This window comes from Amphibalanus amphitrite, unplaced genomic scaffold (genome assembly GCF_019059575.1).
Source record: "Amphibalanus amphitrite isolate SeventyFive unplaced genomic scaffold, NRLGWU_Aamphi_draft 001520F_arrow, whole genome shotgun sequence".
Taxonomy (NCBI): domain Eukaryota; kingdom Metazoa; phylum Arthropoda; class Thecostraca; order Balanomorpha; family Balanidae; genus Amphibalanus; species Amphibalanus amphitrite.
The window spans coordinates 64,387-78,406 of NW_024883013.1; the positions used below are offsets into that span (position 1 = coordinate 64,387).

At 52.8% G+C, this 14,020-nt stretch overlaps 1 protein-coding gene across 5 annotated transcripts; it reads right to left on the reverse strand.

The window, feature by feature from the left end:
- Positions 1-1,629: 1,629 nt before the first annotated feature.
- LOC122373593 (DDB1- and CUL4-associated factor 13-like) lies at positions 1,630-13,232 on the reverse strand. Of its 5 annotated transcripts, none has more exons than XM_043351822.1 (8): positions 13,153-13,232; positions 8,207-8,403; positions 7,723-7,922; positions 6,636-6,833; positions 6,012-6,180; positions 4,828-4,975; positions 3,733-3,886; positions 1,630-2,140 (listed from the first exon to the last, which is right to left on the reverse strand). In XM_043351822.1, exons 2-8 carry the CDS (start codon positions 8,274-8,276, stop codon positions 1,742-1,744), a joined length of 1,338 nt encoding a protein of 445 aa, XP_043207757.1. In that variant the 5' UTR covers positions 8,277-8,403; positions 13,153-13,232; the 3' UTR covers positions 1,630-1,741. The 5 variants fall into 5 exon arrangements, with proteins under 5 accessions (XP_043207757.1, XP_043207755.1, XP_043207754.1 ...); XM_043351820.1 differs by lacking the exon at positions 13,153-13,232 and adding an exon at positions 12,944-12,983; XM_043351819.1 differs by lacking the exon at positions 13,153-13,232 and adding an exon at positions 9,449-9,603.
- Between the last annotated feature and the right edge of the window lie 788 nt (positions 13,233-14,020).

Genomic DNA, 14,020 nt, shown 5'->3' on the forward strand with positions numbered 1-14,020 from the left:
GGGGGGGCCATGGGGGCCATGGCCCCCCCCTTGGCCGATTTTTTTCAAAAATAAAATAAAAAGTTAAAAAGTAAAAAGCTGAAAAGGGGGCCTCCTGAAAATAAAGTGGCCGAAATCCGATGAGTTTTTTTTTTTAACCTACCCACTTAGTTATTTCTTAGAAGACTAGCTGAGAAGACTTCTTTGTTAGAGATTGGTAAAGCTTTTCATAACTTGGAGGTCTCTTATACTCACAGAGATGACCACTTTTACAGGGCCTCCTAACCTGCACAGAGGGCCTCCAAGCCTGCACAAATGTTGAGATGTTGCCTGAACAGCTAGATAAGCTCAATAGACGCAGTTTTTTTTGGGGGGGGGGGCCCAACAAGTGGGAAGATGGGGCCTCCAACAGGTGGGATTATGGGGGGGGGGCCTCCTGGTTTTTAATGGCCCCTCCCTTGGAGATTTTCTGGATCCGCCCCTGGCCCAACGCCAGTTTCTCACCTGCCAATGAACTTTTTTTCGCAAAAACCTAGGCCACGGGGCACGGACCACATCACACAGTCTGCAAACCGGCTGCATAAAGAATAAGTTAGCAGCACGCGCATCTGGGCCTGCATTGAAAAATAATAGGTACAGGATAAACTAATCCTGATGTATTAGTTCATTAAAAAATAAACGAATTCATTCTATTTTTCTCACTGTCTAAGTGACAGCAGTTAAGTCATATGATATGCAGGTATGGATCAAAGACGCAAATATGGTAAAGACCATAGGCTTACAATGCATAAGAAGCTCGTTGAAATGCAACATTTCCTTGAAGCGGCATCTCCAGGTAGCGAGACCTTCACCTAAATCCATGCCAATTTTCCGAGCCGATCACAATATGATATCATTGGCTTCTGGAAGTGAGCGCCTTGTAGGAGGGAAATCGGCTCATCTGCACCCCGAGTTAGCAGCGCTCCGCCGCTAACGGCAGACGGGTGGACTCTGTCCGCCGAGGTCAGGATGATAGGTCGAGGTTATATCCTCTCTGCAGACGGAGGCCGGTTCGCACCAGCTCTCAGCAGCGCCAGGGTGGGAAGGGAAGGTAATCTGGGGGGAGGCTCGAGACCAAGGTCGCCGCGGGAGCCGACGGGAAGAGAGGCGCACCTGAGTGCTCACCGGCCGATTTAGCCGTCTAGCCGGCACTGCGGCGACCGCGAATAATGCGGAAATGCACGCTACACTGTCGCAACTAATACCACAAATACCGCTTCAGCAGAAATCCGTCGAAAGCGAAAAAAAATAGAATCATCCAGCCGGACCTGCTAATTAAAAAAGCTGATTGCAACCTTGTCAAAGTGAACTGAGACGAATGCCAGCAACAGAGCACGCTTAACAAGCGGCCCTGGATGATGATCTTCATCAATAAAATGTTGATTATTTGACCAATAATGCTTTTCACTTTGCATCATCAACCAGCCCCGTTCAGGCTCGTTACGAATCCTGAGAATGGCCAAATTTAGCATCCCATCTTAATCCTATCCTAAGGCTATGTTACCGTCACCAAATCCTCGGCTTTAATGAAAAGCTCCAAGGTCAAACCGCCCGTTATCTAGGTCCGCGGTTTTCTCCCAGCCACATGCCTCCCACGACACAACACAGACCGATCAAAATACAAATATATTCCACACTCCACGGTCGTTTGTTTGCAGTATAACACAGACAGTACCGAGTCGACAGGCGCCGACAGCAATCCCCCCTCCCCCTCCACCCCTTCTCACTCCTCCTCCTTGAGCACAAACTTGTCCTTTTCGGCCACGCGCGGCACCGTGCCCGGCCTGGAGTGGGCGCGCCGGTTGGCCTCCTTCCGTTTCTGGCTCTGGTGGATGGCGCGCTGTTCCTTTTTGCCAGTGAGCACCTGGCGGGGCACCTGGCGGTGGCGCGCGATACGTGACACCTGCGGGTGGCTGGCGAACTTCTCCACCAGCCGCTCGTTGTACTGGCGCGCGGCGCGCTCGCGCTCCTTGACCACGCCGAGCTTCTCGCTGGCCCGCGCCTTCCACAGTCGGATGTTCATCTCGTCGCTGCCGCTCAGCACGTATTTGTCGTCACCGGTCCAGCAGACACAGGTGATCCGCTGCATGCGCCGCGTGTGGTAAATGTCCCGAGAGCGGGGCTGTGGGGGAGCGGACGGTCAGAGGGCTGTTCACTGTCCGCCGCGTGTGGTAAATGTCCCGAGAGCGGGGCTGTGGGGGAGCGGGCGGTCAGAGGGCTGTTCACTGTCCGCTGTGGGTGGTTAATGTCCCGAGAGCGGGGCTGTGGGGGAGCGGGCGGTCAGAGGGCTGTTCACTGTCCGCTGTAAGTGGTAAATGTCCCGAGAGCGGGGCTGTGGAGGAGCGGGCGGTCAGAGGCTGTTCACTGTCCGCTGTAAGTGGTAAATGTCCCGAGAGCGGGGCTGTGGGGGAGGGGCGGGGTCAGAGGGCTGTTCACTGTCCGCTGCCCGCGGGTGGCGAATGTCCCGGAGCTTGGATCCGTAGAGGAGTGGGCAGGGTTAGATGGGTGCCCTTTGTCCACTGCCCGTGTATGGTAGACCGTCCCGTCCCCTAGTACCCCGCCCATAATCCGGCCGGGTTACGCCGTCCTGTCCAGTCTGCCGGCGGCGGACCGTGCAGTCTGCCCCGCCCGCCGGTCTGCCGCAGACAGACCATCCGGGTGTGGCCGGCGCCGGCGACCAGCGGCGCACAAAGGCCGGACTGACGACCACCGCCGGCTCACGGTCCCAGTGATTCTCCCACGGCGGGCGGCCGGACCAACCGCCGAGGAACCGCGCCCGGCGTCCAGCCGGAGCCACTCAGCACCAACGTTGGAAATAAGGCCCTTTGCTGGTCCCAGTCGGGTCCAAACGATTTTGTTCTCCTTTACAAATGTATACTCTGGCACATGAAATCTCTTAAATTTCCAGCCTATGTGATAAAAACTGCTGTTATTACGCCTAAAACATGCAGCTATAGCATTGGGAGATTACATTTTATAAACTGTCACATTTAGTAGGCCAAACATATGATTTTCCTGTTGAGTGTTCTAAAAGCTGGCCGGTTCTCCGGACAGATTTTATCATTCGGGACCAGTACCAAAAGTCACAAGTCCAACATTGCTCAGCACACGGGAGGACACACAGGACGCGGCACACGTCCATCGAACCCCGCCAAACTCCCATCAAACCCGGTAAACTCCCACCGAAATCCACTAAATGCACATCGTCACTGAGAACTTCAGAGGTTATAAAGTAAACATAGCCTTGGGCTTGCTATGATGCACTTATCAGGCATGTGAGCCTGACATTATACAGTTAATCTTAACCACTGTGACCATCAACACGACCTTGGGTTAACCTTGCATTTGATCTCACAAAGGATCCCGACTATCGCACTGAATTGACCTCTTCAGTGTTCCCACGGAGGGTGATTAACGACTATGCTGAACACGCAAACACCCGGAACCAATTACAATGAGGGCGGCCATGTGTGAAACAGCGGGACAGACTGTGACTGCTACGGCGTGATACCGATTCCCAGCCAATGACATCCCATGTAACACCCCACTAGTTATCTCACGACATCCCAGTCTACCAGCTACCATCCTCTGAGACGGGGACGGGGCGGGACGGGATGGTGGTGACGGGGACGGGACGGTGACCGGGGACGGGACGGGATAGGTCGGGACGACGGGGCCGGGATGGGACGGGACGGGACGGCGCGCGGGACTCACCTCTCGCGCTCCGAAGATGCGCAGCGTCTTGTCGTAGCCTCCCGAGACGAACTCCCGGCCGGTCGGCGAGTAATCGACGTCGATGACGGCCGACACGTGGTCCTTGTGGATCAGCAGCGGCCGCTGTAGGCGGCGCATGTCCCACGAGTACAGGCTGGAAATGGAGAGAGGGGAGTTAAACCGGCGCATGTCCCACGAGTACAGGCTGGGAACGGGGAGAGGGGAGTTAAACCGGCGCATGTCCCACGAGTACAGGCTGGAAATGGAGGGAGGGGAGTTAAACCGGCGCATGTCCCGAGTACAGGCTGGGAACGGGGAGAGGGGAGTTAAACCGACGCATGTCCCACGAGTTCAGATTGGGAACGGAGGGGGATGGTCACTGGTCAGACCTATATCCCGGGTACTCGCTGGAAGCGGGAAAGGAGCGAGCAAGGCTTTACCACTGCACAGGGTGAGCAATGTGCATGTCCCATCGGAAAAATAGCTGCCGAAAATGGACGGATTGTTTATAGCTAAAGGTATTGAATGAGCGGATTCATGCCTGCTGCGCTCCGAACAAGTCGCGACCATAATCCACAACTGTAGCATATCAGTAAAACGTGCACAGTCAATGGGTTTCCATGACAAAGATGGAGTCCCCGTAATTAAAGAATGCAATGATTGCCGACTTTCCTGCTGACGACCAGACAGTACCGGACATTTACCGAGATATTGCGTCACTGGAATTTACCGGCCGAGTGCCGCAATACGGACCAGAACTGACTGGGACATGACTCGGCGCTGACCGGTTCCGCGAACATAACCAACGATCTCCGGAGAACACAACCCTCGACAACCAGACGGCACACGGTGCCTTCTGAAGGCCACAGGCCCACTCAAAATCACACAAGTAGCCGTTGAAAAAAAAAACTTACCTGGAAATATAACAACACCAACAGTCTCGAAAAAAACAGCTGTATCCGTTCCAAGACAATCTTCTAAGCACGGTCTCTCTTCCAACCTCTATGGCCTGACTTACAGTGAGTTGTGTCATATGACATCCCGACCCTGCCTTTCGCGTCCCCTCTCCTCCCCCCCCCCCCCCCCCAGACTCACTTGTAGTCCTCGTTGGCGGCGGTGAACACGAACGCCTCCATGGGGTTCCAGGCGATCACGTTGGAGCGCAGCTGGGTGGTGACTCGTCGGATCGGCTGCTGCTCCCGAGTGTCGTACAGGATCACACTGCGGTCACTGGCGCACGCGCCTGGTGGGGGACACGGGGAGCGGTCACTGTTAGTGGTGAGGTCACGCACTGCGGTCACTGGCGTACGCGCCTGGCAGGACATTGAGTCACTGTCAGTGGCGATATCACACTGCGGTCACTGGCGCACGCACGCCCTGGCGGGGGACACGGGGGAGGGGTCACTGTTAGTGGTGCGGTCACAGAGTGGCACTGGCGTACGCGTCTGACCGGGGTACAGCAGTCACTGTTAGTGGCAAGATTACACTGCGGTTACTGGCGTACGCGTCTGACCGGGTCACGGGGTCACTGTTAGCGCCGAGTCAGCCTGAGGTCACAGGTCACAGAGGGTCGCTGTCGCCTACAAACTCACTCCTGAGGAAGCAGGGAGATCAGCAGCGGGTACAAACGATCTCATAGCTTCACGCCTCTGTCGCTCACAGGTATCGGTGTGAATGTCGAACAAAATCACCTACGAGAGGACTAAACGAACCGGTAACACGGGTTATCAGACACATCATAGCCTATCAAACAATCAAGCCATTTACTTCTGATGGTTACATTACATGGGTGATAATAAAGGCACGCAATACCACACACCAGCAAGATCACCGTGAGCAAACACTTCTCCACATTGCTTCTAGTGAATAACGGAAATTCCAAACGAGGAAAGTCTATGCCGTACGTCACATCCCTAACGCAATATGAAATGGGAAACCCATAGGGAGAAAACACTGTTGACTCGAACCATGCTGATCTCTGATGGCACTACCGTTTCTAGAAAACCAACATGACACGCGAGATCGGATTCTTCAGTACGGCTCAACGACAAAACGTGCCCTGAATAGGGGATTTCAGACGCCGCGTGTATGATACATCTGACGGATGTTTCACACGACAAACTGACGTTGTTCTAGCAGCGATGACAGAAACACGGTTAAACACAACCACACACATGATGCAGCCACCGCCGATTAGCCCAGTGTACGATGAAGAGTTGATAGACCAACCACAGCAGCACACATTGTAACGCTGGAGGGCGGGGGACAGGGGGTCTTACCGAGCACGTGCGTCTCGACGGGGTTGTACCGGACGCAGCTGAGACTGTCCACGCCCCAGGAGAAGGTTTTGACGGGCTCGTTTCGCGACTCGTCCCAGATGTGACACGTCTCTCCGCAGGTGGCGAACTCTGCCCGGCCGACGGCGTGACTGATACTGGTCACAATCGTCTGCGAACGACACGATAATCGTCACAGACGGGCGGCACGAAACGGTACGGTAACGGAACACGTCACGACGCGCCACACGACTTGCTGATATTTTCTAAAGAAATACAATGTAAGCGATGGCTTTACAAGCTGGAACACCAATAGCCGTGAGAGAATTAATTGATCAACTGACGAGCTGAGCACAGACTGGTATGACTCAGCGCAGCACCTTCCCGTGGTGTTTTTGAAAGTCATTTCAAATAAGCCACATAGCAAAAAAGGTTTGTCACGAACTCACGACACATGTCCTGCCCAATCACTATTACGGTGCCTAGGACACCGGACCCGACCCGCCGATGCCCTGTCTGTATTTACCCTCAGCAGTATGGTAGAATGTCCGTATTAACCCTCACCAGCATGGTAAAGTGTCAGCTATATTTACCCTCTGCAGGACGGTAAAGTGTCAGTATATTTACCCTCAGCAGGATGGTATTCTCTGGCTCGTCCTCCTCGCCGTACTCCAGCTCTCCCGAGCGCCATCTCTTGACGGTTTTATCGTCCCCGACTGTGAGGAACGCAGCGCCGTCGTTGGTATGCGTCATGGCTCGGATGTAGCCCTCGTGCGCCTGCACGGTGCGCAGACAGCGCATGCGCGCCAGGTCCCAGATCCGCACCTGCCGGGGTGCAGAGCGCGTTAGTGTTGACCTTTGACCTCTGCTGGGGCGTGAACCACGAGTGGGGATTCACTAGTGCACGTGGAGGGAGTGAGACAGAACAAGGAGACGCGTGGGGGGGGGGGGGCTGGAGCACGTGAGATGGAACGGACGATAGATTTCCGCCTTTGTGTTAGCAAAATCACGGGGAATGACGGAGCGAATCCACTGCCAAGGCCACACGCGCTGGCGTTATTACGACCACAATAGCCCGTTATAAAGGGGTGAATACAATGGACAATTAGCCCCGGGGCAGACTACCACTATGACAGTCATCCCGACCGATGTAACACAGTGCTTTCGGGGCAGGTTTTTCCGAGTGCGCTCACCAAATTATACCCCTAATGAGGAAGTAGCAAGGGAAAGTCGTGCTGCCCTCGCACTGATGGGCTGATAAAACGTGCACAATCCGCGTGACGCATCAACCGCGCGCGGATGTACACATATACACGTGTAATCCCACGCGTTACACACCGGGAGCAGCGAACTACATCTCTCTATGACACAGTTCCCACACACACACAGACACAGCGATAACGGTAACTAACGCCCTACCCTGCACCCACAGCCCCGCCCATACCAATGAGACCCACCCTGTGACCTTTGTACCCATCCAGTTCCCCCACACTGACCTCCCTTAGTGGACCCCTACCTTTCTGGCAGCCTCTTGTCACTGACCTCTCCATCCATTGATCTATGTCCCCATATCAATGACTTCCCTATCAGTTACCCCTTGCCCCCCCCTCAGCCCCCCGGTCACTGACCTCTCCGTCGGCGGCGCCCGTGTACAGCTGCGACAGCCGGCATTAACCCCCCCCATCGGTTGACCTCAGTCCCCCCGGTCACTGACCTCTCCGTCGGCGGCGCCCGTGTACAGCTGCGACAGCCGGCTCGGATGTTTGCTCAGACACGTGACACTGTCCCGATGGCCGTCCAGACTGCCCACGAACGGCTTGGCGAACATGCGGCCCAGCTTGGCGGCGTTCATGGCGCGCGTGTACTCGCGTGGCGCGGCGAACGGATGCAGGTCAGGGTCGTAGTTCCGCGGCACTGCCACAGGGAAGACGGAGGGGTCGCTTAAGCAAAAGGGCCATCTATAGATCTAAACATCATTAAACATTCTGTAATATGTACATTGTACACACTTGCAGGACCAAGGCAAGACATGCTGCATAAACAATGCCAAATTTAAGTAGCTAAGCAACAAAGTATCAATCATAAAGAAGCACACTGTTCAACATGCCTAGAAAAAGAGGAGCAAACTGCAAACCCCACTGAAATAAGTAAATAAATAGAAATGTGCTACAAGTACAAGAAGGCATGCAATAACTCACTCTTGAAGATGTCCTTTTTGGTCTCTCTCATGTAATCATCTGGATTTCGAACTAAACACTTCACTTTCATCTTGACTGTTTGAGATCCAGTAAGGTCTGCAATACTCTTCTTAGTTCTTAGTGATAACTTGTTTCACAAGAAGCTCGTGCTTACTGCTTTTTGGGATCAAATGGATAGCAAAGGGCACCAGTCAAACCTGAAAAAGGTTCAAAACACATGTCAGTTGGTATTTCAAGGTATTCTTGGTATTTGCAGCCCCTGATCAGGATGTTGAGACTAAATCTTCTTAAGCATTAGGTAGGTGTACTTATATTGATATGAGAGCAACAATGTTAATGCAGGTGCATTTCATCTTGCAAACAAGTATCAGTTATATATTGCTGAACAATGCATTGCTTGAAAATATGGTCTAGATCATAGTATCAGAGGAAAGACACAACCAGGAATCAATCAACACTCATTTAACTGCTTCCATAATAGAAATAATTGGGATCCTTTCAAAACCAGTACCTATACCTTTAATATACTGGGGCAACTGTCATTTGCAATGGCTAATAGTGGCCCCTTAGGATAAAATTGGTATTTTTTACATGAGCACCTGAGACATGATACAAACGAATTTGTTACTATCTCACCAAAATATACATACAGCCATACACAAGGAGGCAGTCGGGGGTCTTTCCACCACCAGTGCCGCTCAGACCCTGTGCTCCCTGGTGCGCCGTGGCCCATGGTCACAGCATCCCGCTGGCTCCCTCCACGTTGACCGCTTGGTTGCACAAGTCTTTGTGCATCTTTGTTTTTTTTTGTTGGGTTAGGCCCTTTCGGTCCAATGAGACCATTTCAGAGCCGGGAGGATGATAGGATATAGGGGGAGACATTGGTCTGGCCCGGCACCCTAATGACTTAGTGAGTCACCGGGGCTGAGCCCGTCCAGAGGACAGGCCATCCAGCCCCAAGGTACTCACTGCACTCAGCTACGAAGTGCGCTCCCTCGGGGGAGCAGCGGTGCCGCTCCAAGGGAGCAACCCGCATGACTCATGAGATAAAGTTGCCTGTCCAGCCCGGAGGGCGGCTTCGGCGTGGAGGAGAAGGATTTCAGTATCCTGAGGATAGAAGCATGGAATGGTGTGCATCTTTATGGAGGTAGAAGAATATATACCCGTTTCTCTGGTGTCCCTCGCCCAGAATTTCGGCCTCGTCGACGCAGCTGATTCGGCGATCGTCATAATGGTACCTACCATCGGTCCCTGTCGACGCTGCTTTCCCTGACTTTGAGCATACGGCGCGGTGCAAAATGGCGACTTCACTGACACCGTACCTGCACCTAATTCGATTTCAACGTAAGTTCAACCCCAAGACGTATAACGATAACTACACGCAAACAACAACAACGCCGTGTCCAAGGCCCTATATACCGTGTCTTTTCTCGACATTCAGCACAAATGTTGCATGTGATGAACCACCTGAACACCCATCAGCTGCTATCGTCTGACCAGTATGGGTTCAGATCCAAACGCTCTTGTACGGCCCAGCTGTTGCACACCCTGGATGACTGGAGCCAAATGGTAGAGGATGGTCATACGGTAGATGCGATCTACTTAGATTACAGAAAAGCTTTTGATGCAGTACCTCACCAGAGACTTCTTGCCAAACTCAAAGCATATGGCATTGGGGGTAAGCTCCTTGAGTGGATCAGAGCATTTCTAACCGATAGAAGACAGCAAGTTGTTATCAATGGAATATGCTCTGACTGGGTTCCAGTTCCAAGTGGAGTCCCCCAAGGGACAGTCCTGGGGCCGCTGCTCTTTGTTATATATATTAACGACATGCCTGATGTGACTGAGTGCCCGATGAAAATTTTTGCCGATGATACTAAAATCTACCAGGCGTCAGTTGAGAGGAGCAAACTTCAAGAGGATATTAACAGCATTCTGGCATGGTCCGAGAAGTGGCAGCTGCCGTTTAACGAGTCGAAATGCAAGGTACTCCACATAGGATCTGGAAATCCTCTCCAAACATACAAAATGCGGGACAGGATTCTTGTAGCAACTCCTCTGGAGAAGGATCTGGGTGTCCTGATGGACCAAGAACTCAAGTTTAGGAAACAGGCAGCTGCAGCTACTGCCAGGGCCAGCAAGATCATGGGTGTCATTAAGAGATCTTTTCAGAAACTGGATCATGAAACTCTACCAATTCTCTTCAAAACCTTGGTGCGACCACATCTTGAATATGGTAATGCAGTATGGGGACCTTTTAATCGTGCGGACCAAATCCTCGTCGAGCGTGTACAGAGGCGCGCTACAAAGCTTGTCCGAAACATCAGACACAGACCATACACAGAGAGACTTCAGCTCCTGAACCTGCCATCATTGTATTATCGTCGAGGAGAGTATGAGAGCATGGCCAGAGACCTCCAGAGTGTTGCATGGAGGAGCATGGATCTAGCTCCCCTGGAGGATCACTACAAGTTCTTCTCGGACACCCTGAAGCTGACAATGACCAAGCACATCCCGAGGCTGAAACAGCACCGAAAGAAGAAAAGTATCTACATGACAAGAGAGGCATTGACACTCAGGAATAGAAAAACAAAACTGTGGAGGCGCTACATCAGGACACATGCCGAGGCCGATCACACCCGCTTCACTCGAGTTTGCAACGACTTGCGCAGTCTGACAAGAAGACTCAGGCGGGACTTCGAAAGGCAGCTTGTCAGCAACCTCAAAGAAGGGGTTAAGCCTTTCTGGCGATATGTCAACTCCCGGACCAAGACAAAGGCGGGGATCGAAGACCTCAAGAAGCCTGATGGCTCCTTGGCCTGCTCTGATGAGGAGAAAGCGGCTGTGCTCTCCGAGGCTTTTGCCAGTGTGTTCGTGAGTGAAGACTGCTCGAGCGTTCCTGGCCTGACATCTCAATGGGAAGGTCCCCTCCTCGAGAGAGTCGAGGTAACTCCTCACATGGTCGAGAGGAAGCTTCGCAACCTCAAAACGTCAACTTCCCCGGGTCCCGACGAGATCCCCTCGAGAGTCCTTCGTGAGCTGGCCATCCCACTATGTGCTCCCATCAGCTCGCTGTTTGGGAAATCGCTGGAGAGCGGCGAGCTCCCATCCGAGTGGAAGAAGGGCTCTGTAGTCCCTATCTACAAGAGTGGCAGCAGACAGGAGTCCACAAACTACCGGCCAATCAGCCTGACATCAGTCTTGTCAAAGATACTTGAAGGATTTGTCCGGGACAGGCTTATTCAGCACCTGACCGAAACGGGACAGCTGAATGATGCTCAGCATGGTTTTCTCCCGAAAAGATCATGTGCTACTCAACTCCTGTCATCCCTGGAGGACTGGACGCGGCTGATTGAGAATAAGGAGCCAGTTGACGTCGCCTACCTCGATTTCCGAAAGGCGTTCGACTCCGTCCCCCACCAGCGCCTACTTCGGAAGCTGCACGGCCTTGGGGTTCGAGGGAATCTGCTGAAGTGGATCGAGGCCTTCCTCACCGGACGCAGTCAGCAAGTAGTCGTGAACGGTGCCAGGTCTGCTCCTGTTTCAGTAAGGAGCGGCATCCCTCAAGGTTCGGTCCTGGGCCCGACTCTCTTCGTTGTCTTCGTCAACGACCTCCCCGATTGTGTCAAATGCCATATCAAGCTCTTCGCGGACGACGCAAAACTGTATGCGAGTCCTTGGCTGGAAGGAACCCAGGGCCGCACCCAGATGCAATTGGACCTGGAAAGACTCGAACACTGGTCCACGACTTGGCTGCTGCCTTTTAATCAGAGGAAATGTAAGGTCCTGCATCTGGGGTCCGGCAATCCCAGACACGAGTACTCCCTGCTTGGAGCCCCTGTCGCACAAGTTGGGGAGGAGAAGGATCTGGGAGTCATCGTCGACGAGCAGCTGAAGTTTCGGAAGCAGGCTGCCACGGCCATCAAGAAGGCAAACCAGATCCTGGGGATCATCAGGCGTTCCTTCGAGCTGCTGGACACTCAGACGTTACCCCTTCTCTTCAAGACGCTGGTGCGCCCCCACCTGGAGTATGGGAACATTGTCTGGGGACCCTTTAACAAGGAAGACCAGCTTCTTGTGGAGCGAGTACAGCGCCGAGCTACCCGGCTTGTCGCGGAGATCCGTCATCTTCCGTATCAGGAGCGCCTCAGCAAACTCAAGCTTCCATCCCTGCTCTACAGACGACGCAGAGGTGACGTAATCATGGTGTACATGCTGATGAACGACCACCTCAACCTGGCAAAGGACGACTTCTTCCAGCCGGCTCCTTCTACAAGCACCAGAGGTCACTCCATGAAGCTAGCGAAACCGACAGCGCTGACAAGAGCTCGGAGAAACCACTGGAGCGTCCGGGCGCTAAACGACTGGAACTCCCTGCCTCCCCACGTCGTGACGGCGACCTCTGCTAACGAGTTCAAGAACCGGCTTGATAGTCACTGGTCTGATCATATTTATGACATACCTACTTAAGCTAGAGCAATAACCGAGATTCAAAGAGCTCGATGAGAACGGGTCCAAAAGGCCTCTGGCCTCATTGACCTCGTCTTTTTTAGGTCAATGTCTGGCCTCCCAAAGTCCCGCCAACAGTAAGGTAAGGTAAGGTAAGGTAAAAAGTATTAATGATTTGTTTTACAGGATAAGCCTTTATAGACTGAAATTTCAAATTCTTTGTTCAGAATCTTTCTCATAAACATTCAGAGTGATTTCTTATCAATTTAAATTTGCAAAATTGCTGCCCTTCTTATTTATTTGAATGCAGAGATTTCCTGAGGGGTGTTCACGGGCACCGCACACTGCTGCGTGCGGTGTGTGCGGTACGTCCAGCAGGCGTGGGGGTAGGGGATGGGTAGGCGGTTCTGACGTCACGGCTGCGTGCGGTGGACGGTCCGCTGTGGCCAGTCCCGACCGGCCACAGCGATCGCTGTGTGCGGTGACGGAAGGCTGACGTAGGGACGCGGTGGGCGGAGCTTCGAGGCTGTGTGCGGTCCGACCGCACACAGGGTCCGTGAACAGCCCTCTGACTTATGAAGAAAAGAACTAAGATGCTTCCAAATATGTAACGGAAGTTGGCACAGATTCAGCACAGATTCAGCACAGCACAGATTCGGTAGGGGGAAAAAAGGCCCCGGTAGAGGGAAACCTTTATGACCCGTTTTCCCCTAGAAATGACGTCACAAAGAGGTAAAAATGGGTATCAATCGAAAGCTCTCGTTTACCCAGACACAGTCCTGCAGGAAAATTCCACTTTTTCCCCATAGGAAAGTTTGTACGGGAAAATCAAAATTTTGGGTCAATGGGGGGTCCCCCCCGATTTCGTTCAAAATCGGCACACAGGTGCCCCACCACCAGCCGAGAAACTTTCCCCAAAACGGTCCCCGTTGCATTGACGTTTAAGGCCCGTAAAGCCCCCTAGACTCGTAAAATATCCGTAAAATCGCCTTTGTACGGACAAAAAAGTGGTGCTATGGTAAAAATGGGTATCAATCGAAAGCTCTCGTTTCCCCAGACACAGTCCTGCAGGAAAATTCCACTTTTTCCCCATAAGAAAGTTTGTACGGGAAAATCAAAATTTTGGGTCAATGGGGGGTCCCCCCCGATTTCGTTCAAAATCGGCACACAGGTGCCCCACCACCAGCCGAGAAACTTTCCCCAAAACGGTCCCCGTTGCATTGACGTTTAAGGCCCGTAAAGCCCCCTAGACTCGTAAAATATCCGTAAAATCGCCTTTGTACGGACAAAAAAGTGGTGCTATGGTAAAAATGGGTATCAATCGAAAGCTCTCGTTTACCCAGACACAGTCCTGCAGGAAAATTT